Source organism: Callospermophilus lateralis, chromosome 14 (assembly GCF_048772815.1).
Source record: "Callospermophilus lateralis isolate mCalLat2 chromosome 14, mCalLat2.hap1, whole genome shotgun sequence".
Lineage (NCBI taxonomy): Eukaryota > Metazoa > Chordata > Mammalia > Rodentia > Sciuridae > Callospermophilus > Callospermophilus lateralis.
In genome coordinates this window covers 15146557-15171699 of record NC_135318.1, presented here as the reverse complement: position 1 = coordinate 15171699, position 25143 = coordinate 15146557, and the positions used below count along the sequence as shown (strand labels likewise).

Below are 25143 nucleotides of genomic sequence, written 5' to 3'. Positions count from 1 at the left end.
CCCAGGGAGTTTGTGACTACAGACAGCACCTATAAGAGAAGTGGAGGCCCAGGTGTTGCAAACAAGACAAACATCATGGTATGTCTCTTCTGAGGAAACAGGTGCTTTTATACATGAATTGACCTTTCTGGAACCATCTGCATGCCATCAGAACATTTAGACATGCCATCAGAACATTTAGACAATTTTACAAGTAGTTTGTTGCACACATCTGGATATAGCTTACAAGTCAAACAAAGCTGACACGTTGAAGCAATAAATACTAACTTCCCTAATGCTTCCAAGATACAGTCACTATTACTTCCACTCCTTTCCTCCTGGGTTACCACCTAGTCTCACTGCCTAGTTAGTGCCCCTCCAGCAATTTTAACCCCCACAGTTCAGTGTTCTTTACATCCTACCTTGATGGAGTACCCACAGTTTCCTGTCAATGCATCTTCGCTTCACAACCAGATAAGAATGCCTTGAATTAAGACATAACCAGGCTCAGACATTCATCCATCCTGTCAATAAACCTTAATGACTGATCTTGGGTTAGTGAAATCAAGACTGCTGAAATGTCTATACAAACACGAGTTCCTGTAGCCTGGTAGAGGAAGAGAAAGAAAGTTTTCTCTGGGTCCCATGACCCAGCACTTAGAAGAGAAAGAAAGGATTCCTGAGAAGGTTCTGGGCTATTGGTAGGGAATGTGCTCTGTTCACACCTTCCCTCTGTGGCTCTTCATTGGCCTCTCACTATAGGAGGAAAGTGGGGAGATGGGGAGCTGTCTCCTCTCCTCAATTTCCCAAGAAGACCCTGCCCAGGGGTCACTCTTGGGAGCTATCTCCCCTGGAACCATCTTCACTGGGTTTCTGAAAGACTAGGGCACCTGGACTCATGCTGGGCCTGAGAAGGTATCCACCCCTCAGGGCCAGTGCCCATCACTCATCAGACCTTCCTAGCTTCCTCCCCTCAGCCACACGTGCTGATCTGGAGTGGGCCTTCCATGCGGACCCAAAGTCCACCCAAATGGAAAAGGACTAGGAAAACATCTCAATCAGGAGTTAAGAACTGGTTTGCTAAAGGGCTCCAGAGTCAGCGGGAGGAGAGTGGATTTTGTCCTTGTGATCGGCCAGCTCCCCAAGGCAGCCAGCGCAGGCTGGCTCCTCAGGCAATAAGCCCACTGCCCCCACCGCCCACCTCCAAGCCCCAGCAGGCCAGGCCAGGCAGGAGGAAAGCTCCAGGGCGGCTGTCGCTGGGTCTGAGGTGAGCCCCCTCCCAGGCCCCTCCTCAAGGCTCAGAGACAAGCCCGTGTGGAAAAGCAAACAGGCCAGGGATGCGCCCTTTGGACCTTTTGCAATTCTTAATCCAGGGCCTCCTATAAATAGGGTGCTTGCGCGCGGGCGTGCAGTCCCACCCTCCCCTACTGCCCGCCCGAGCCAGCGTAGGTCTCAGGGCAGCCTCTGAAGAGCCCCTGGAGCCAGCAGCGGCGCCCGGCCGTGGCCAGGCCACAGCCAGGAAGCCAAGGAGCCTTCTCACCCACTCATCCGCCATGGGCCGGGCGAGGCCCGCGCTGCTGCCGCTACTGCTGCTGCTGCTGCTCCTGGACGCTGGCGCCTGGGCCCGTGAGTAGGACCGGGTGCAGGTGGAGCCCCGGGTGCGGGGCTGCAACATCTGACCATGACCTAAACCAGAGCAGGTGGAAGCCCATGGCGGGGCCGTGACTGGGGCAGCTTGGGCTTGGGTCAGAGGGAGGGCAGACACAGGGCTCACAGCCTCGCTGAGACAGGGGCCGGGACGAACTGACAGCTCCCCCAGACTCCGGATAGGATGGGCAGGTGGCGGGCCTGGGGCCTGAGCTCTCCAGACCTGCTTCCTGCCGGAAAACAAGACCTACGCAGTGGTCCTACCCGTCAGACCCCAGGACCTCAGTAGGACATGGAAAAACCCAGTTTCTTTTTTCTTTTCTTACAGAAGACGAGGTGTTGGAAAATGTCAGCCCCAGCTGTCCAAGTAAGGCATTTCTTCACTGGGCATGGACCAGCACCCCCCACACCAGGCCAACTGCCCTTTTAGACCTCTGGTCACCAAGGCCACCTCACTCTACACAGTGTTGTATGCTCAGATTGGTGTTTGCTGCTCAGACCCTAGGAAACAAGTGCTTTGAGCCTCTGCCCACCCCCAAGGGTCTACACCCTCATCTACCAGTCCCTTTGTCCCAAAAATTTGGCCTGGGGATGGGGAAGGGAAGGGACTGCCACTCTGACAGCCTTATGAACACTTTAAAGAGACATCACTGTCCTGTTTATCAGTTATTAATCATTGATTCAGAGTGTGTGGGGATGAAGAAATACTGACTTTAACCTCTGTGCAAAAATCCAGCCCCCCACCCCTTGGTGTTTACCTGACCCCTGGAGGTCAGAGGAGCTGGCCTTGGGCAGTACTCTATGTTCTCTAGAGAATGCCTGAGCTGACCTCTGATGGTGCCACACCGCCATCTGGTGGACATCTGGAATCACTACATTGGGCTCATGCTGTTCTGTCTCAAGTTTATAAAATTTCCTCATAGTGGAATCCTCCAGAAATTTCTTCTTCTTAAAGTTAACCAGATATCCCTAATGCCTAAAGAAATTTGCCTAAGATATTTGAAATAATTTAAAAAATAGTCACATAATTTTGGTATTTGCAAGCTGAGAAAAGTACTATCCCTTTGCTTAGTGCTGTCAAAACTTAACTTTTTCAAAGTTCTCTTCTATACATTTTGGAGCCCCATTATTTAATGCTTGGCACTCTCTTCCCTGTGGCTCAGATGATGTGTTCAAGGAAACCCAGCTAATTTAAATATCAGGTTCAGCAATGCTTAATTAACATAATGTAAAGAAAATTAAAAATAATTTGAGCTCAATTACAATTTTTTTAATTATCTATACCACCACCCCTCTCTGCCCAGAACTGACTGCCTGGGGAGAGCTATTACTAATATACAAACTTATTTCTCATTTTAGAAGAGGCAACTCGATTCAAGCACCTCCGGAAGTACATGTATAACTATGAGGCAGAGAGCTCCAGTGGTGTCCCTGGGACTGCTGATTCAAGAAGCATCACAAAGATCAACTGCAAGGTATGGAGGATGGGCGCTGGAGGAACCTGGAGCCCAGGCTTGCTCCACAGGTGCCTAGAACTGGACCTTCCAGGAGGTCCCAGCACATGCCAGAACTGTTGTGACCTCAAAGTGTTAGAACTGGCCCTCAGCTTGTAAGTCAGCCACATTGCTGAGAAGCTGTCCACCACAGAAAATTTTGCCCGGAAAAAAACATTCTTCCATTAATTTCCATGCTACAATTTGAACACATGGTCTAGATTTACCAGAAATGTAGGATTATAGATTTCAACACAAGGGAGGACCGGTGAGTAAGCTAAGAGAGGTGGGCATCTCAGGAAAATGGGAAAGGTGGTATTTACAATCAAAGTCAAACTGTTGCTAGAAAGAAATGGAAAAAAATTTAGCATGTAAACATGTAGTTCATTCTAAAATGAAACTTTGCTTATTCTTGAGACTGGCTATAGTCCTGTCCCTGTCCATATGGAATAGATCAGAGGGCTACTGTCAAGGTTTGTATGGGGAGGAGGAGGCAGGTTGAGAAGCTTCCCTGTTCTCCATAGGGCTCTGTAGTCCTTGTCTGTGCTGTCAGATAAGGTAAGCATTAGCCACACGTGGCTATGTAAATTAAATAAAATTAAAAATTCACTTCTGAGTCTTATTAGCCACATTTCAAATGCCCAATAGCCATTGTGGCTCATACTACCATATCACACAGTGCAAATGTAAAGCTACCTGTCATGACAAAAAGTTCTTTGAATAATGGTGGGTAATACTCTTTCAACCGCAGCTGTATGTGAGACCCTCAACAGGCCCTAGAGGATACAGTTTTCGGGTGACATGAAGGAAATATTTGCTGTGAAAACCAATGATAGCCACTTCCTACTTCCTATTTTTCTTCCTAAATTCTTACTTTTAGTCTTCTGTCTTCTAACTAAGTGCACCAAGTTCTTTGTAACTGAAGTGAATAATTTAAAGCCAATAAAAAGACATCCTCCTTCCCATGCATAGGTGTAAACTTAAGAAACTTGTTACCCTGAAAGAGGAAAAGACCAGAAATAGGACAGAGCCTAGGTTGATGCATGGAGACCCATGAGAGAACCATTACCCCGGTGCCCTAGTTAGACATGAAGCCCTGGGTTGTGGGAAATCTCTCCGTGCTTGATAGAGAAACTCAGTTTGCTGCTACCCTCCATTCTCAGGTCGAGCTAGAGGTTCCCCAACTCTGCAACTTCATCCTGAAGACCAGCCAATGTACCTTGAAAGAGGTGTATGGCTTCAACGCTGAGGGCAAGCCTTTGCTGAAGAAGACCAAGAACTCTGAGGAGTTTGCAGCTGCCATGTCCAAGTAAGGGTGGACTCATGCATTTGTATTTCTGAGCTCTTTGCATCCCTGGCTGTGTTGTGTGAATGCCTGCTTAATCATATGTGTGTCCTGTGAGGCTTGATCATGTGTGTTCATGTTAGGTGCCTGTGAGTATAAGTGTATTATAATCGGTGTTCACCATGGATCAGGAAACTGCAGAATTTTCAGAACTATCTAAAAGAGGAAAAAGCATTACTTACCCTCCCTAAGTCAGGTTGCCTTAATTATCATTTAAATGTGTTTCCAAAAGATCTCATGCTTTTAAACTCTTTGAGGCAATTTATTTAAACAAGATGGTGGCAAAGGGTCTTTAGTGCCAACATACAGTGGCACAGGGTCTTTTCAGTGGGAGCAAAGGGGCACAAGGCTTTAGTGGTCCTCTACCCAGGGTGGCATGCAGCATACCAGAAGGCCAGGACTTTGTTTACAACTGGCATCTCTTCTGACACTCCAGCACCTGTGTTGTATCAGCCATTAAATATTTTTAACATTATCTCTGCTTTGTCCCTAATTACAGTATAAGCAGTCAGTTTGTAGCATAAAAAATTCTACCCCTGCCCATCTTCCAATTTGCTAACATCAGAAACCAGTCCTTTCTCTGTGAAAGAGGCTTGCGTGGACTCTTCTTTCTTCCATCCAAACACCTCACTTTACCTGAGATTCCGATGTGCATGGTGGGAAGGGGTTTGGTGGCAGGAAGGAATAGCAGTTATTTTTTAGTCCTTACTCTTCTCTAAACACAGGGGACTCTTAACTCTCGATCATGTGGGCTTTCTAGGCCTGCCTCACCATGTCTGGAATTTTCTGAAAGGTGCAGAAATACGGGAGAAAATCCTGGTCTCTTTGTCCTTCTAACTTAACTAGAACAGGTTCAGCCAGGCCCTGGGGCACCCAAATCATCCTCAATGAGAAGGTTCTAAAACCAAAGTCAACATGAATTCCAGACATGACCTGAGAACATATAAAAAAACAAATGTATGAAAAGATGCTCACATTCATTAGTAGTCAGGAAATGCAAATTACTGTTACAATAAGATAGGGATTACCCCACGCCCCTCAGACTGGACAACTTTAAAACAGCAATGGCACCTGTTGCTGGTGAGCCAGGGAGGAAAAGTTCTTCCCACACATGGCTTGTGGGAATGAGAGCTACGGGGTGATAGCTATTCCAGTTGAAAACACTTATACCCTTTGACACAGCAGTTCCAATCTCTGGGACTCAAGCCCATGAAAATAGAAGCAGTAATGCATGAAGGTGAAGATAAACACATAAGGATATGTATTTCAGTATTGTTTGTGTGGCAAAAAAAAAGGGAAAAAAAGTCCAGTAAATGCCACCGAATGGGGCAATGTGTTGAATAAACTATAAATAACAACAGAATGGAATGTTTATACAGCTTTTGAAAAAAGAATCTCCTAGAGCTTACCAAGTGACTCAGGGTTTTCCTAGAATATAATTAAATGAGAAAAACAACATGAAGGGAAGTATGCTTAATACAATTCCATTTGCATAAAACAAATAATTACAATATCTTTATGTATCTGTGTTTGTACTCACAATCTATGTAGAATTGTATGAACAGGGAGGTATGAATGAAATACCCCCTCGGGTGTCCATACTGGTGGGTGGAGAACAGACAGGGAAGAGATGAGCCCAGCAAGAAAAAAAAAAAAAATTAAGAGCAATAATGGCAAAACTTTACCTGTTTCTGTACTTTTTTGAAAATATGTACGTGTGTGTGCATATATTTGTAAAGAACTGATGTTAACAACTGAGAAGGAGCCTGCCAAGCAGAAGCTTCCTTCCAGCAGGCTCACAGTGGAGAGGGGACCTTTCCGTGACCACATGCTCTCTCTGGGACAGGTATGAGCTCAGGCTGGGTGTTCCTGAAGGGAAGAAAGTTTTCCTTTACCCAGAGAAGGGTGAACCCAAACACATCCTGAACATCAAGAGGGGCATCATTTCTGCACTCCTGGTTCCCCCAGAGACAGAAGAAGACAAACAAGTGTTGTTCACGGTGAGAATTTAGAAAGCTGAAAACCCTCTAAACTTCACTTCCCACGTCAGAGACCAGTCAGTGGTACCTGAAATGGATTGTTGGCTTGGGCTACATAGGAGACCCTGTATTTGGTGTATAATACCAGAACCTGAGGTTCTTCCTGTCCCTTGGGGTCATTGATGGACATCCCAAGCAGGTCAATCATGTTGGGTCTAATTTTAAATCACTTACTGGGACTCCTGATCTCTCTATGTGGGACTTCTTCCCCCTCCAGTTCCCACAGGTTACAACATGGCAAAGCCTGTGTGTATGGCAGACTCCAAAAAGATTGGAATATATTGCCAGCCTCTTTCTAAAAATGTCAGATTTCAGCATAAAGAGAATCCAACTTTCTTCAGCCCTCTGAACATTTTTCAGTCCTTCCTGTGCTCTGAGTTCTCAGCTCCACGGTGCTCGGAGAACACAGAGGTGCATCCTGCACAGGCCTTTCCTCCAAGCTGCTCTTCACCTTTTCTTCTCCCCCAGCCCCGGCTGGCCAGGCACCAGCAGTGCTGGCAGGAAAAAAGTCCTTCCCAAATCTACATTCATTTTGCCTTTGCTCTCAGGCTTCTTTCCCAGCCCTTCCCAAATACCTAAAGGCTTTTCCCATATTGAATGCTCCTGAATGTGTCTTCTGCTCCCACAGGACACCGTGTATGGAAACTGCTCCACTCACGTTACCGTCATGACAAGGAAGGGCAATGTGGCAACACAGATATCCACTGAGAGGGACCTGCAGCAGTGTGACAGCTTCCAGCCCATCAGCACGGGCGTCAGCCCACTCGCCCTCATCCAGGGCCTGGTGAGTCTCATACCAGCCTGCAGTCTGCCCTGAGCAGCGTCCTTCTTACAAGCCCTCAGGAATGTTCCAGCTGGTAGGGACCTCTGAGAAGATCCTGCCCGGCTTGTTCCTGAGCAGGACACCAAGGACCAGGCACTAGAAGGACTGCTAAGGCCGCACTGTTTTTTATTAATTGTGCCAGGACTAGAATCAGGCCAGAGCTCTATCCTTCAGTGGTCCTCCTGTTGTGACACTGAGCCCTCTGCCATCAATTGAGCGTGATGACGATTCATCCCTGAGAAGGCAAAGTCCTTTGCTGTTGCTTTCTGTGTGAGAGCTGGTTGTCCCAACATCTGACCTCTATTAAGGTCCTAAGGCCTGTGTTCACTTTTCTCCCTCATCCCAGCCACCTGTCCTTACACACTACGTGTGACCCTGACCAAATCAAGGCCCACTGGCCTCCTGCCTGGGCCACCCACTCAGTACTGACCTTCTATGCTGCTAGCTTAGGTCACATAGCACCACATGACCTGAGTTTGCCTAACCTCTTGTCACATCATCCAGAACATGAGGCACAGGTTATCTCAGTAAACATGAAAGATGAGCAATCACTGCCCTGCTGGGCCATGTTCAAGGTCCTTGTCCTTGGGACTAAACACAAAGAGTCTGATGATCATGGGGGCCATAGTCAGAGGATGCTGAAGCACTGGTTTAGGGTCTTTTCAGAGAGGTTGCTCTATGTTTACTCCTACGAAGGGAGGGAGAGTAGTGGGTGAACCATGAACCTTACCCTGGAGATGCTTCCAGGCTAATGCAGAAGCAAGGTTCACATGCATGCCCATAAAATACAATGCACAGCACACCTGATAAAGCAGTCAACTGAGCAGTGTAGACAAGCATTTCTAAGCCTGAGTAGGAAGGGTGCAGCATTTGCAAGTAGCTCATTAGGCAAAGTTATGGAGGATGTGGAGCACAAGCCTGAAAAATACAACAGATGAGCAAATGGGAGAGAGCCAAGGATAGGCTTCTAGGCAAAGAAAACCTAATAGGTAGTAGCATGCGTGGCATTATATGGGGGCAGATGGGTATGTGGGACATAAGGCATACACATGTGCAGGATGAGAGTTCTGCTGGGGTGAAATAAGAAGAGTTCACAGCCTTGAGTATGCTGACTTTTACTGAGCTTGTCTAGTGGTGCAGGACTCCCATTCCCCTACCTTGGAGGAAAATGACTGTGACAGAAGACTGAGGTCCAAACCCCAGGAACTGTTCAAAATGCTCACTCTCCAACCTCATGCACAGGTCCGCCCCCTGTCGACCCTGCTCAGCAGCAGCCAGTCCTGCCAATATACCCTGGACTCCAAGAGGAAGCATGTGTCGGAAGCCATCTGCAAGGAGCAACACCTGCTCCTGCCCTTCTCCTACAAGTAGGTCTCCTGCTGCTCCCCCAACTCATCATCAAGGGGTTTATGTGAGCTGAACTCTCCTGTGCCCTTGTCCAAGCTAGGCTGTGCCTGGGTGGGAGTTACGGAGAGGTACAAAGCAGAGCCCATACCTGACCTCCTTTTTAAGCAAACAGGCAATTTGACAGAAAATTCTTAGGCATATGAAACAATTTTGAAACCAACAATATACATCTCAGACTTTAAGGGCCATGGACCCAGAAAATTAGGTAACCATTGCAGGATGCCCTGGTTAGGAATAGTTTCATGGAGGATTTGGGATTTTTGACAGGAGACTTGTGTATCCAATCAGTTTTGAATTAACTAATGTTTATTGGGTAATTACTGTGTTCTTGGCACTGTGCTGTGGGGGATATGAAGAATTTTGAGGTTCAGTGTTAGTCCTTGCCCTCTGGGAACTCCAGGCTGATAAAGGATATAAGGTACATTTGTCCTTGAATGTGACCGGGGGAACATGGGTGCTGTTCATTAGGGAGTGAAAGATAGCTAGATTTAACCATGCTCTGAAAGGTGGGCAAAATAGGGCAGTAGTAGAGATAGGAACTTTGACATGAAAAGACGAGTGTGTTCTGGGTGGTGGCCCTTCATGAGGCAGGGTGCTTCCTCTGTTACCAGGAATAAGTACGGGATGATGACACACATTACACAGACTTTGAAACTTGAAGATACACCTAAGACCAACAGCCGCTTCTTTAATGCAGGTAAGACTTTATGTCCTCATTGGTGCAGGGGAATCTGTCCAACAGGTGCCAGTCACAGCTTAGCTCATGGTTGGGCCCTGTTAAATGTCTGCTGCATTAAAAAGTGAAGCAGACACTGGTATTTGGCTACTCAGTAGGTAGATTCATTTCAGAACATCAAGTTGCCAAAGCTCCTTAGGTTTCCTAAGTCAACCGTGACACCTTTGGAGGAGTTGACAGTCTCATAGACTCTGTGACTAGACTTGTGCCTGTCCTGAACCAGATGGAGAAAGCGGGAAAAGATCTTTAGGGCCAGACCAGAGAGTAATCCAAGGAACAGAACTTCAGAGACCTCTACTCTAACCCTAGCCCAGCATTATTTTCTACATAAATCTGTCAAAATTCTTGCTTGTGCCTCACCTCATTTATTTGCCTATGATGTTAGGTGGTAACCGCAGATGAGTTTATACCCATTCTGTGGAGGGAAAATGGACACACAGGGAGGCTCAGTGATGTAGTCAAGGTCCCAGAACTTCAAAGGTGTGTAAAATGAGCATCCAGGTCTAATTAAAACCAGGACTCTGCCCATTATTTCACAATTCCATGCCTACCTTCACTCCTCTCCCTACACAAGTGAGGGCAGAAAGATGGGAAGGCTACAGAAGGGTCTCTCTCATCAGAAACTGCTAGAAGGTTCAATTAGAAAGACTGGTGGTGAAACCACTAGTCCAGCCTCAGCTGTCACTGGATCAGTTGCCCCATCTCCTCACCATTCTTTCAGGCAGAGGTAATTTGATACCAAAGCCAGACAACCTGGATTAAATTCTAGCTCTGCCTCTTAGTTCAGAGAGCTCTTGTGTAAGGACTCTCAAAGTAAATTGCTCACCTCTGGATCTTGGCTCCTTTTTCTTAAATTGGGGAATAATGCCAACCCCCAGGGATGCTGTGATGAGTCAATTAACAACACCTAGCCCAGAGCCACATAGCTACTAGGCATTAAGAAGACAGTTGTTTTCTCCTCTTTTCTACCTGCTAGTACCTCCCTAGTTTCTATTAGCTGAAGACATGGTTGAGATGTAGAAATAACCAAGAATTCCTTTGGCACTTTCTAGGTACTGAGAAGGTGGGTCTGGCCTTCGAGAGCACCAAATCCACATTGCCCCCAAAGCAGGCCGAGGCTGTCTTGACAACACTCCAGGAACTGAAAAAGCTGTCCATCTCTGAGCAGAATGCCCAGAGAGCCAATCTCTTCAAAAAACTGGTGACTGAGTTGAGAGGCCTCGATGAAGAGGCAGTCAAATCCCTCTTGCCACAGCTGATCGAGGTGTCCAGGTGGGTCTTCAGTGGTCGCAGCTGAGTCTCAGACAACCTAGGGAAGCTGTCGGGACTTTTGAACTTTGGTCAGAGAACCTCAGGAACCATTTAATATCAATCTAGTTAATCAGTCAAACAGTTCATGTCTTCTGGGCAGAGAAATATCAGCTAAGGTGCTTAGAGTTTCAAGGGCAAGACGCACACACAGGGCATTCCAGGGAGGTAGTCCCTCTCATTTGATGAGTATCTTCTCATCCGTGCTTCTAGAGGGTTCCTTGAAGAGTGTGAGATAAGAAGTCTGTGCCCTCTGGAACTTACAAGCTAGAAGGGAGAGAACTCTGTTTTTCAAGGGACAGAATCCAGGTGCTCTGAATGTCATACAAGTTGCTGAGGCCAGAATGGACTAGGCCAGTGCTGGCCAGGCATGTTCTGACCAAAGGGCAGTGATAACATGCCCCTTTCAGCTTGAGGCCTAGAGGTTGTTCTTCAGATTTCTCTCACAGTGTTTCTGCAGTGGAAAGACTCTTCTTAGGGAAGGATCATGGTTCTTGGGCTCAGAGTTGGATTTTGAATTTAGACAGTGAATAAGAGACATAGGGCACTCCTGGAAGAGGTCACACCACAGACCAAAGAGAGTTCACCACCTTGATGCTGCTCTGTGTAACTCTGTCTTCTCTTCTCAGCCCCATCACTTTGCAAGCCTTGGTTCAGTGTGGACAGCCCCAGTGTTACACTCACATCCTCCAGTGGCTGAAAAGTGAGAAAGCTCACCCCCTCCTGATAGATGTTGTGACCTACCTGGTGGCCCTGATCCCAGAGCCTTCCACACAGAGGCTGCGAGAGATCTTCAACACGGCCAGGGAGCAGCAAAGCCGGGCCACCCTCTATGCACTGAGCCATGTGGTCAACAAGTGAGTCTCTGCACTGAGTTTCTTCTCCACCTGGGAGCAGAGGAAAATCCTGCCTCTCTGTACTGACATAGCACCCCTCCTTCTACCTTCAAACCCTAGTGCTCACTCTTTTCTACTGGACATTTTGAGAAGAACAACTTGGAATAAGAAATCAACAAACACAAGTTTGGATTTTAAGAAAGCTCATCTATGCCTTCCAAATTAAGAGAATGTTAACACTCTTCTCTTATTCTGTAGCTATCATCAGATGACCCAGGAAATGACCCAGGACCTTCAGGACATTGCTGATTACCTGTTGGAACAGATTCGCAATGAGTGTACTGGGGATGAAGATCACACCTACTTGATCCTGAGGGTACTTTTAGTCTTTTGTATAAGATGCATCATTTCAGCAATGCCCTTCTTGAACAACCTTTACTCCTCCTTCTGTGCTGTGATGAGTTCTTATTTCTTTTCTTCAATGCAGGTCATTGGAAACATGGGCAAAACTATGGAACAGGTAATGCCGAGACTCAAATCTTCAGTCCTGAAATGTATCAGAAGTGCAAAGCCATCGCTGCTGATTCAGAAAGCTGCTATCCAGGCCCTGAGGAAGATGGAACTCAGAGATGAGGTAAACACCCAAGTACACAAGGGTGTTTGAAAGTGAAATTCCATGCTGATCAACAAGGTCTGGGGAAGTACAAGGGGGAATGAGGTTCTAAATCCCATTCTTGTGCTGACTTTTTTTTACTGTTTTCTCATTGCAAAACTTCAATGAGCCTATTGACTGCCTAGTGGTATATCGGATGAGAAACATAGTCAACTTGCGGCTACTCCTCTCTCACAAAGAACATGAGATTTTTGCTATATCATGTCCTACTACCAGATTGACCATCACTTTTATTTTGAGAAAACATACCTGATTTCTTCAGTGGCACCAAACTGAGATAGTGATCCTGGCCCTTCTACCTTAGGTGGCAGAAACTCCACAGCTTTTGAAATCGCCTTATTTTTTAGCTCCAAAATCTCACTGTGCCTTCCCACCTTCATTCTTACATTGAAATAATTTATGACAAAACAATTTTGTCTTCACTTAGTAGCAGATCGCAAAACAAATAATCACTTGGTCAAAATTTATGTATTCTAATGCAATTGATTTGAGCACATATTTGATAGGAGTCTTCTGAGAACCCAGCCTTGAGCTGGTTGCTTTAAGGAACACTAGCAAGAAGATTCAGCATTATTTGAAGAGTTATTAGAGAGAGATTAGACTTGTGTTAAGAAAGAGCTAGCGGACCATGCCAGTATTGCCCAGGCATGCTCTGTGTCCTGATAAACAGCTGCCTCTTTTGGCCACAGGTCAGGGGGATCCTTCTCCAGACTTTTGTGGATGGTGCTGCTCCAGTAGATAAGCGACTGGCTGCCTATCTCATGTTGATGAGGGGGCCTTCCCAGGCAGATATTAACAAAATTGCCCGAATTCTCCCACGGGAACAGAATGAGCAAGTGAAGAACTTCGTGGCATCCCACATTGCCAACATCTTGAACTCAGAAGAATTGGATATCCAAGAGTAAGTCATCCCTTGCACCAGTCTGCTACAGAGGGCCCTGGGTTGGAATTCCAAGTCTCCATTCGGGCCCAGGCCCTGTCTGTCCTTTATGGAGTGTGCTTTCTTCTGGAACGCATGTGAGTGTGCAGCAGACCCTGAGCCAAAGTCTTGGGGCAAATGAAACCCATATATTTTAGTAGCAATTGGAAATCCATATTTACTCAGGATGCAGGAGATGATGAATAAGTCACATGGTATGTTGGCTCAAAGTATATCTCTTCTTTTCATCTAGCCTGAAAAATTTAGTGAAAGAAGCCCTGAAAGAATCTCAACTTCCAACTGTCATGGACTTCAGAAAATTTTCTCGGAACTATCACCTTTCTAAATCTGTTTCTCTTCCATCGCTTGACCCAGTCTCAGCCAAAATTGAGGGGAATCTTATCTTTGATCCGAATAATTACCTTCCTAAAGAAAGCATGCTGAAAACAACCCTCACTGTCTTTGGATTTGCTCCAACTGACCTCGTTGAGGTATGTGTGAGACTAAAGAAGAGTCTCAAGTTCTCTTGCCTGGTCTGTACACCATAAATACAAAGTCAGGGGAGCTGTGAACCAGCCTGGGGAGGAGCAGGAATCATCAAGGGATTGGTACCTTCATTTTGAGGCTTTTCTTTCCTTCCTTCCTCGCCTTCCTCTCTGTCCACTAGGGGTCATCTGAAACATAATTCATTATATTAATGGAAATGTAGATGTCTCAGAGAAGCCCTTCAACTGAAAGTCCAACGAAATACTTGAGCTAACCAATCATTTCTGGTTCAAACCCTAAATCCTCTCCAAGTTCTGAATCATCAGTTTAATTATTTATCCTCTCATCCCTGTCTTTCTAGAAAAAGGCAAATGAGTTCTACCCTTCAAGAGTCTAGTGAAATTTAAATAGACAACTTCTGTGAAATGCTAAGCCCAGCTCCTTCCCTGCAGTGTTCATCAAATACGTTTTTAATTAAGTAGACATAAAAGGGGGAATGGGAGACTGATGTATAGCCAGAACACCCAGTGGCATATTCTTGCTTGATTTTCTTTCTCAGATTGGCTTAGAAGGAAAAGGCTTTGAGCCAACACTGGAAGCTCTTTTTGGGAAGAAAGGATTTTTTCCAGATAGTGTCAACAAGGCTTTATATTGGGTCAATGGTCGAGTGCCTGATCGTGTGTCCAAAGTCTTGGTGGACCACTTTGACTATATCAAAGAGGATAAACATGAGCAGGTATGTATTGGATGTGTATTCTCTCAAGGAAAGATTTGGGTCTCAGTGCAAAAACATTCTTTTCTAAGCACAGAAGTCCTCAAGGTCCTATCTAACTGAGAAACAACTGTAGATGTGTATTAACCAGTCCTAAAGGGCTAGGGTCCAGGATCCTCAGCAGTTAAGGGCCTTATGGAAATGCATTGTGTCCAGGAACCAGACTCACTAGGGGCACTCTAGCAAAATGATTAAGAGTATAAAGTATGGGACCTCGGTTTGATTCTAACCTCAGTCTTTAAATTGTGTTATTCCAGGCAAGTTAGTTAATACTATATATGTCTGTTCCTGCACCCTCAGGGTACTAATAGTAATCCACACTTCACAAAGTTATTTAAAGACTACATTAAATAAGGTACATAAAATGCTAAGCACAGTGCCTGACACCAGTCTCGGATACTCAATAAGAAGCTACTATTATAAGTTTTAAATTGTTATTTTTATTTCTTTATTATTAGCTGCTTCCTTTGACTGTCACTCCCATACCAGTGCACTAGTTAATGGGACCAGAATCCATTCTGAGGCTGGCAATGAGTCCCCAGTGAAGGAGTAGAAACTAGCTTGTATATCTGCAACTTCTTAGTCTTTAATTTCTTGTTATCTCAAATGTGGTCTGATGATTGACACTACATGAGAGCTTGTTATAAATGCAGGACCTCAAGCCCACAAAGACCTACTGAATCAGAATCTGCATTTTAATAAGACCCCAGGGGACTTATGTGTACATTCAAGGTTGAGAACAGGGCAATAATTTGCTCCCAGATGCTCCCTGATAGTCTCATTTCCATCTTCTGATTTGCCAACCTCCACTTGAAGCCGATATCCTTAGATCTGTTTTGGGTCTAACAATTTCTTTTCCTTCACAATATCTGTGCATTGGTCTATGGAATTCTTCCTGTCTCTAAGAAGAACAGGTCTACAAGCTCTTGACTTACTTATAAGAAAACTATACTTTCTTAGAAAACCCCGGTACTCTTCCTTAGTTGAAGCAGAGAGGGCTCAGTAGGGAAGTAGGACAGAGGTCTTTGAATGCTGAGGAGCTCTATGGATCTTGGAATCCTGGAGACCAGGGATTCCCCTTACTATTCCTGCCTGTTTGTTTTTGTTTTTTTCAAGTTAAGGACAGCTTTGAAAGTACTACTAGTCCTGAAAAGATCTCAGGTGTTTTGATCTTTGTTTAGATGAATTATCTTTCAGTAAAAGGAGCCTGATTCCCTAAAGCCCCAGCTCCAGGGTTTGTATTTAGGCCAGTCATGTCAGCAGGAGACAGATCCCACCTCAGACAAAGCTGACCTCTCACTAAACACTGTGTTACTCAAATCCCAGGACATGGTAAATGGAATCATGCCCATCGTTGAAAAGCTGATCAATGATTTGAAATCCAAAGAAATCCCAGAAGCCAGAGCCTACCTCCGCATCTTGGGAGAAGAGCTTGGCTTTGTCAGGCTCCAAGACCTCCAGCTCCTGGGAAGGCTGCTGCTGAGTGGTGTTCAAACGCTGCAGGGAATCCAACACCTGGTAAGTGACCAGGCCCCTCAGAGGGCCCACAGATTAGCAGGTGCTCTTCCTAGATCTCCCAGACTCCCTTAAGCTCCTTGCCACCCAGAGCAGAGAAAGTGCCTATATTTCCTTCAAAGATACAAGTTTGCTCTGAATTTCAATGAAGAAGATCTTTAACTCACAAGGAATTGGCACATTCAGAAATGAAGCTATTCATAATGTTAGCTGTACTTTTAAGAGCATTAGTTTGATCTTCTAGAAAATGCTGTTAAGAATATCTTCCTCCACCTGCAAGAAAGACTACTTTTAATATTAAAAGGACACAATGATTATTTAAGAAATGTTTGGCCAAATGTAACATACTATCTAAATATTTGCCACAATTTTTATTATAATTAATTTACTAATAAAAGAGAAAATATACCCCCATGATTAAATAAATATTCATGTTGGTTTTAAAAAAACACTGAAGTTATTTTATGGAAATATTACAAAACAAAAAACCATGTATGTTAATATGTACATCATATCAGGAGCTTTTTTATTTAAAATTAATTTAACCAAAATATAATACACTTCAAGTAAACTCTCCTTTACATTCAGATTTTTAAAAAGAAAACAGAATTAAGCCAAGCCATAGATTTTACTTGGAGCTTATAAGGCTCTGAGGCCCTGTACTATTCGTAGGTACTTTCTGAACCACCAGTTGAACATGATATTTAATTCAGAGCAATTGCATATATCCAAATGCATTGATGTGAGTAACATTAACCTTTATTTATGAAATTATTCAGCTAAATATGCTAATTCTTTTTTTCTGGATAAAGAGAAATTATTCCTTTATATTTGGGAGGTTGCATTTGACAAAACTCACTCATAGAAGGCTTAATTTACTCTCCCTGTTCAATTTGCAGATTGGACAGGCCATAAGGGAAGGCTCAAAGAGTGACTTGTTTCTTCACTACATCTTTATGGACAATGCCTTTGAGCTTCCCACTGGAGTAGGGTCACAGTTGCAAGTGTCCTTATCTGGAGTCATCACCCCTGGCACTAAGGCTGGAGTAAAACTGGAACTAGCCAATGTAAGACCCTGTTTACATTGATTGCAAATAAGTGGGTGTTGATCTTTTCCTCTTGTGGGTGGGGGGGAGGACATTTTAAATGTTTCACATTTTAAAAATGTGTTTCTAGTTCACAACAATGTACATCATCCTAGTAATCACCTCATTCATTTTTATGAAAATCTTTAGGGTTCCACCAGCATGTAATACCTTACCATCACCAGTTGAATTGTGACAATAAGATGAAAACTCAGTTGTTTGCTTCATAAATGAGTGTTCTGATCATCTTTCTATCTAAGTCGCTTCCTAGTCCTTCATAGTGAAGTCTGGCTCTGGAGAACTGGGCACTGGGCTTTCTTCCTCTAAATAAATCACAATACTATTTCCTGAGATGCAAGTTATCCAGAAATATTTGCCCAGAGATGGGAAAGGGGGGGGGTTGATCTGACAACCAGGGAACTGAGGAATTTAACAATACTGAATAGGTTGTTTTCTGACTTGCAGATGCAGGCTGACCTGGTGGTAAAGCCCTCTATGACTGTGGAGTTTGCAACAAATATGGGCATCATTCTTCCTGGCTTTGCCAGGAGTGGTGTCCAAATGAACACCAACTTCTTCCATGAGTCAGGCCTGGAGGCTCGTGTGACTCTGAAGACTGGACAACTGAAGTTCATCATTCCTTCTCCAAGGAGGCCAGTCAAGTTATTTAGTGGCAGGTAATTCTTTCAGCCAGGTGTGCCTGGCCAGTTTCAAAGAGTTGAAAACATATCTGTAGGATTTGGTCAGGCTAGATAACCAACAGGGAAAATTCTAGTCCCAGAGAAGCAGGAGAGGGAAGGACAATTCTTGATTACCTATTTTTAACCTAGCCTAGATGCAAACACACAAAATAATTGCCTTTCTACATTTTACTAAATTGTCCTATATCATCCTTCATTGAGACTTAATATCTATGTTTAGTTGTCATAACTCTGCTGTGGAGGATTTTGTTGTTATTGTTGATTGCTTAGAGAATGAAGTAGCACTAGCTCTACAGAAATCTCCCTTGAAAAAAAAAATGAACATTTTTCTCTAAGAAAAATACCAAAGGCCATATTTATTTGTGGTAGCTAGCTCAGTGGATAAAGCATGAAAATCCATGATAGATTATAGGATTCAGCCTCTGTTGAGAGTTCCATTTTCAATGATATCCTCCACCATTGATTGACCTTAGTTTTTGATATTTTGAACACATTAATTTTTCATTCAGACGTAGAATTTAGGTCTCTGGGCTTCTAGAGCTTAACTTTATAGGGAGACATACAATGGAAAAAATTGCTGCAATGGAGTGAGAGCTAGATTAGAGGCAATATTACAATACTGTGAAACTTGAGGGAGTCAGAGCAGGCTCTCTGACACAGGTACACTTGATCTGCTGCGAAAGACTGAGACCTACCCAAGCAAAGTAAAAAGAAATGAGTGTTCTAGGCAAAGAGAAAAGTATGTATAACAGCCTAATAAAAAAGAAAATGGTTCATGGAACTGAAAGAAATTGAGTATGCCAAAGTGCACCGAGAGCATAATTGGGGGTGGTGGGGAGAAAGGGGCCTGGGGCAACCATGGATCACCTTTTTAGCCACCATAAAGAACCCAGACTCTTCTGAAGGCAAAGGAGTTGAAAAGGAGAGTATAACTAAGGCAAAGCTGGTGTTTTAGATGAACTACTCTGACTCCAGGGTGGAAAATGTGGGAAAGTAGCAAGACTGGAGGACATTTAAGAGTCTGTTAAAAATACATATGTGTGAGAGGTGACAGTGGCCTGCATTGAGGTGACAATGGTCTGCAGAGAGGAGTGAGAGGTAACAGAAATTGCATGGAGATAGAATCAGGAGCACTTGATTCTTGACTGGATATGGGTATAAGGGAAGAGAGAAGGGAAGCAGAGTGACCTTCATTTTAAATAGGAACTACAGAGGGAGAGCTGTTCTGTTAGAGAAAGATGACAAATTCAGTTTTGGATGTGCTGTATTTATGTCCTATGAAACAACCAACTAGAACTATCTAGGTGGCAGATGGACCTATGACCCTGAGCCTAGCAACGAGGTTTGAGCTCAAACCCAAAGTTGGGCATCACCAGTATACAGCAGAGCGAGGAAATAGCAGCTGGTATAGAGAGCAACCAGAGAGACAGACAGAGAACCAAGGCCATAAGGGTCTAGAAGCCAAGAAGACACTAGAGGCTAGAACAGGCCATAGGCAGGCCACAGCTGGCATGTAGAGACTCATCAGCAAAGGTTGGTCTTGGGGAACCACCAATAATGAGAAAAAAATACTGGGGAAAGAACGGAGTGTTTAAAAGAAAGCATCCTTCAAAGATATGGGGACATTTTTTAACTTCCTTGTATTTTCACTAATTTAAAGTACATATATAAGAGGAGGGTACCATGATCTTTTCAGAGGATAAAGACTCTGGCATCTTGATGTAGCCATAAGTAAATAAGTCTACTGAATGCTCCTGAGAGGTCAGAGATGATAAAGCCTCACTAGATTCATTGGATTTAGGAGCGTGAAGGGGTCTGGAGATATTGATGAAAGCATTTTCAGAAACGTGACAAGGGTAACATTCAGAGCACAGTTCAGCAAGAAGTGTGTTGGAAGAACCCCACAAAGGCCAACACCCTGTTGATAGGGTTATGAGAGAAGGTGACAAGGGAAATAAAAAGGGGTGTGTGTGTGTGTGTGTGTGTGTGTGTAGTGTGAAAATGGGAGAAGAGATTTGTGCATGTTTAATGCGGGTAAGAAAGAAGCCAGCAGAGCATGAGAGATTTCACATGAGACGGACAGGGTTCCTCTTGCCCTGTATCATATACGAAGGACGGAGCACCCTGAGTTCAGTCCCAGTGACCAGTTAGTTAGTGTCTCTGAACCGTTGTTTCTTCTGTAAAATGAGAATCCTAATCCTGCTGTTGTGGGGATCAGAGGTAACACACATAAAGAACTTAGTGCAATGTCTGAAGCCTAAGAGTCACCGTTTGTTTCTCAGTAAATCAAATAAGATGGGTATGGACAGAGGTGGATAGGAGGAAAGGGAGCATGTGTATAGTAAGAACTATGTTTATTTTTTAAAAGAATGATGTTCATTTTTTTAAATCTTTTAAACAATTTTAGTGCATGATAGTTATATATAATGATAGGGCTCCTTTTGATATATTCATAAATATATATAACATAGTTTTCTCCATTTCAATTCCCAGCACTAATCTCTCTTCTATCCTTCCCCTGACCCCTTTCCTCTACTTTGTTAGTCTTTTTAAATTTTTAAATTCATTTTGTAATTAATGCATTATAGTTATATATACAATTGGAATGCATTGTGGTATAGTCATACATGCACCTAGTATAATTTGGTCAATTTAATTTCCCAGTTCTTCCCCTTTCCCTTCCTTCCTACCTCCCCTTTGATTTCCCACTTCTACTCTACTGATCTCCCTGTTCATGTGAATTCCTGGCTTGAAGATAACTTTGATTTTTCATCCTTCACCAGCAACACATTGCATTTGGTCTCCACCACCAAAACAGAAGTGATCCCTCCTCTCATTGAGAACAGGCAGTCCTGGTCAACTTGCAGGCCTTTTGTCACTGGACTCAGCTACTGCACCACAGGAGCTTACTCCAATGCCAGCTCCACCGAGTCTGCCTCCTACTACCCACTGACAGGTGACACCAGGTGAGAGATGCTCAGTGCACAGCCTGAATCTGCTTGCCATCCACATTGTGGCCACCTGGCAGGGCAAACAGAAAAAGGCCATATGATGTAGCCTTATGTCAATCCTAGGGGCTTGTACCATCCTTTGGGTGTTTAAAATAGTAGTTGTGTGGCCAGCACTTCTTTCCCCTTCATGTGCTGGATGAGAAGATCAGAGCACATTCCAATTTGCTCCTACCTCATCGTCAGAGTTTCTGAGCCTCCGGACCCATGGGTAGGAGCTTCCTAGAGCTCACCAGCATGCCCAAAGCCTCCACAGTGCTCAGGGTCCCCTGTCTTCATCCCCTCACCCACTCTGTTGTCAGCTTTTGCTGACAGGGCCAGCCAGCTGTTCCTGTACTTGTACAAAAGCCTGGGAATCCTAGGATTTGTCCTTGTCTTAGGCTCTGGGAGGAACTGAAGGGATCATAAGGATCATTATTAGTTACAAGCAAGAGGTAAGGTTAAAATAAGGACCTTATTTTTATTGCACTTGATACTGAATTGTTGGGGGATATTATTGCCATCAATCACTGTAATTTCTTTAGATATGAGCTGGAACTGAAGCCTACAGGAGAGGTGGAACAATATTCTGCCAGTGCAACCTATGAACTCCAGAGGGAAGAGAGAGCCTTGGTGGACACACTGAAGTTCATAATTCAGGCAGAAGGTGAGTATACAAAAAGAGGATGCTGCCTCTCCACCCTCAGTCTCAGGTTCAGGACTCAAAGGGAGAAATATGTAATGTAATGTATTTAACAAATATTGACTGAGTGCCCAACTAAGTATCAGGCCTGCTCTGAGAGCTGAGGCTCAAACAGGGAACATTGAAGTCTCTATCTTTGTGGAAGTTACAGTAAACAACCAAACAAGTAAATATTTGAGCTGTCAATCCATGGTAGGGACCAAAACAGAACATAGATGGGCCTAGGGAATGCTGGGAGTGTTGGGAGGAGAAAAGTTGGGGAAGGGAGTGATTCTGGGAACAATAAGGGAAAGTCTCACTGGTAAAGTAAACACAAAAAAGAGATGTGAGGGAGGTAAGCCCTGTGCCAAGAGTGTTATACGCTAAGGCGCCAGCAGTTGCATGGACTCCAAGGCTGGCATGGGGCTGCCAAGTTTGAAAAAAGGAAAGAAAGCCAACGTGATTGGAGCAGAGAGATCTGGGAGGAAAGTGATAGAAGATGAAATCAGAGAAATAAAGGGAGGTAGAGGAGTGATAGACTTGTAAGACATGGTAAGAACTTTGACTTTTTCTGTGAATAAAATAAGAAGCCATTGAAGGTTTTTCATGGTTTATGTTTATGTTGGCAAAAGGTTGCAAAAGAGGAAAGGACACTGGTGTGTAGGTTACAACGATAATTCAAGCAAGAGATATAGTTGCTTTGAATGACAGTGGTAGCAGAAGAGGTATGAAAAGTGGTCAGATTCTGGCCATATTCCAATCCCTGAATGTGCTGAGCGATCCCTACCTCAGAGCCTTTTCATATCCAACCTTCTGCCTGGAAGGCTCCCTGCAGAACTGGCATGGTGCATCCCCACAATCTACTCATTTTGGTCTCTGCCTACATACCCATCTTGCAGAGAGAACTTGTCTGACCACCACATATTAAATAGCTTCTCTTTTATCCCTGTCTTTCATCTTCATATCCAGTTTTACTTTTCTTCACATTTATTACCATCTGATGCAAGTAATTGGCTGGCCTGTTGTCTGTACAGCCCTACTAGAAGGTAAACTGCCAAGAGCAGTGCCCAGCACATAACCCACCATCAGTAAATTCTTGCAAGTTGAGTGAATTATGAATACCACAGAGTTAAAAATGTAAGGTATAGCGTTACTAGATACCTAAGTTTTTATCACACTCAGACCCTCCTGAGAGTAAAAGGAGATACTCTTAATAACAGGTTAGGCCACATGAACATTGCTGTATTTCTGGGTCAAGATGATCAAATATTGACAATTTCATGTGGTTTAACCTCTCCTTGCCAGAGAACAAAAGATGACAATAACGAATGCTCTGGGCAAACTGTGTACCATTTTTCCTCCTAGAAATGCTTTATTTCATAAAAAGCAGCATATTTCTTTAAGATGTGCAATCCTATGAAGCCTGGTGTTGTAAACTAATTGTCCACCATGTTCCTGAGAAACATCTATTACCAATTGGCACCTCTCTACCTTTACTGTGAATGTACAAATTTTAAAGTTTCCTAATTAATTGCCACATTTTCATGGTACTAGTTCCAGGTTGAAGCCAATAAACTTTCTTTGCTTTTAAAATAAATAAATAAATGAAAATGTAAGGTAAAATCCTCAACTGCGTTCTTGTTTAAGCACATTGAGTACCCAGAGTTTCTCTACCTTATCCTCTCCTTCCTTCTCTAAGTAGATCCTCTTAGCACACACTCTTAATTATTGTGTACATTTTCAGGTGTGAAGCATACAGAGGCTACAATGATGTTCAAATATAATCGGCAGAGTAGAACTTTATTCAGTGAAATCCAAATTCCAGATCTTAATGTTGACCTTGGAACAGTCCTCAGAGTTAGTGATGAGTCTGCTCAGGACAAAAAGTCTTACAAACTCACCCTGGACATTCAGAATAAGAAAATCACTGAAGTCGCTCTGATGGGCCACATAAGGTAAGGAAGGCATGGGAGATCCTACCTGAGCTGCAGGCCCTGGTAGCTCTTTCCCTTCTTACCCCAGCTTTAAACTAAGACAAATGCATCCCTCATCTATCATCTGGCAAACAGCGTCCTCAGTGTCTTGACCCTCTGCACATTTTTAGTTGGATCTTCCTATTATTTATCTTATACTTATTATCCACTTATCAAATACTGTGCTGGGTACACCAAAAAAATTTTCTGAGTCCTCACCTTAAACTGCAAGGTAGGTATGAATTTCCCTATTTTATAGATAAGGAAATGGTAGCTCTGAGCAGTTTAATCTTTTGGCCAAGGCCAAGAGTTCATAAACAGCAAAGCAGATTGAAACAATTTTCAAAAAGTTCATCTGTTCCCTGCAAAGTCCTGCACTTTTGCTGAGTATTAGCCTTGAAGTTAATGCATTTGGTCTGTCTATGACCTTGTTTTTCACTCATTAATGTATCTTGCTTTTATCACTAAAAAATGCAATTCCTAACTGTTGAATTCTGTATATCTCCTTGGAATGGAAAAATCATTGAAGCCAAATTATTTTCTTTTCCATAGTTATGACACTAAGGAAGAAAGCAAAATCAAAGGTGTCATTTCCATACCCCGCTTACAAGCAGAAGCCAGAAGTGAGATCCTGACCCGCTGGTCCCCAACCAAACTGCTCCTCCAAATGGACTCATCTGCTACAGCTTATGGCTCAACAGTTTCCAAGAGACTGGCCTGGCGCTATGGTATGTGCCTCTTCTCCCCCACAAGCACTTCCAAGGGCACTGTGTACTTCAGTGTAACTGCCAAGTGCCATGGACACAGGCTGACCTGCGTTGTACCACTGACAACTATTTCATATGTGCCTTTCTAGATGAGGAGAAGATTGAATTTGAATGGAACACAGGCACCAATGTGGATACCAAAAAAGTTGCCTCCAATTTCCCAGTGGAACTCTCTGATTTTTATAGAGCCTTCCTGCTGCATGCCAGTAGTCTCCCAGATAACAGAGTTCCTCAAACAGACATGACTTTCCGGCAGATGGGATCCAAATTAATAGTTGTAAGTATGAATCAATCAGCAAAATAGATTCATGGTTAAAAGTTCTAATCACATCCTTAACTCTAAGTTAGGTGTATGAGGGTATCCAAAGATGCTTAAGGCATGCTTCCTGCACCTCAGGAATTTCTGGAGAGAAAAGAAACATCAAGCATGCTTAGTTCTCCAGTTACACAAAGCTGAATATGATAAATACCAAGTGAATGCTATAAGCAAAAGAGTTTGCTATGTCTACATATATGAACAGAAACTTCAAGACATGGGCTAGGAGTCTACATTACATATTCTTAAAATAAGGGAAGAGATCAGTGACTGGCAGCCCAAATTCATAATTTTCTGTAATAAATAATAATAATAATAATATATTATTATTAATTACTATTATTTTATTTATTTGTTTATTTATTTATTATTATTAATAAATGTTATTATTATTATACCAGAGATTGACCCCAGAGGTGCTTAACCACGGAGCCACATCCTCAGCCTTTTTTTTTATTTTTTATTTTGAGACAGGGTCTCGCTAAGTTTCTTAGGGCCTTGCTAAGTTGCTGAGGCTGACTTTGAACTCGTGATCTGCCTGCCTCAGCCTCCTGAGTCACTGGGATTACATGCGCCACCATGCCCATCACTATAACTTATTTTTAACTTTTACTTCATTGTTCTGCTTGATAACTGACCTGTCAAATCTGAATT

General features: G+C 43.7%; 1 protein-coding gene across 1 annotated transcript in view; it reads left to right on the top strand.

Annotated features, from left to right (window-relative positions):
* Nucleotides 1-1532: 1532 nt before the first annotated feature.
* The window catches only part of Apob (apolipoprotein B), a 40426-nt gene continuing 16815 nt past the window's right edge, over nucleotides 1533-25143 (top strand). The window contains exons 1-23 of the mRNA XM_076833624.2: nucleotides 1533-1605; nucleotides 1955-1993; nucleotides 2986-3101; nucleotides 4283-4428; nucleotides 6311-6464; nucleotides 7132-7287; nucleotides 8569-8693; nucleotides 9345-9430; nucleotides 10522-10741; nucleotides 11407-11634; nucleotides 11872-11989; nucleotides 12101-12247; nucleotides 12976-13187; nucleotides 13459-13696; nucleotides 14251-14427; nucleotides 15790-15981; nucleotides 16878-17045; nucleotides 17529-17740; nucleotides 20548-20730; nucleotides 21297-21418; nucleotides 23178-23388; nucleotides 23959-24134; nucleotides 24263-24450. Of these exons, the coding sequence (XP_076689739.2) occupies nucleotides 1533-1605; nucleotides 1955-1993; nucleotides 2986-3101; nucleotides 4283-4428; nucleotides 6311-6464; nucleotides 7132-7287; nucleotides 8569-8693; nucleotides 9345-9430; nucleotides 10522-10741; nucleotides 11407-11634; nucleotides 11872-11989; nucleotides 12101-12247; nucleotides 12976-13187; nucleotides 13459-13696; nucleotides 14251-14427; nucleotides 15790-15981; nucleotides 16878-17045; nucleotides 17529-17740; nucleotides 20548-20730; nucleotides 21297-21418; nucleotides 23178-23388; nucleotides 23959-24134; nucleotides 24263-24450 (3687 nt within the window). The remainder of the gene's footprint in view (nucleotides 1606-1954; nucleotides 1994-2985; nucleotides 3102-4282; nucleotides 4429-6310; nucleotides 6465-7131; nucleotides 7288-8568; nucleotides 8694-9344; nucleotides 9431-10521; nucleotides 10742-11406; nucleotides 11635-11871; nucleotides 11990-12100; nucleotides 12248-12975; nucleotides 13188-13458; nucleotides 13697-14250; nucleotides 14428-15789; nucleotides 15982-16877; nucleotides 17046-17528; nucleotides 17741-20547; nucleotides 20731-21296; nucleotides 21419-23177; nucleotides 23389-23958; nucleotides 24135-24262; nucleotides 24451-25143) is intronic.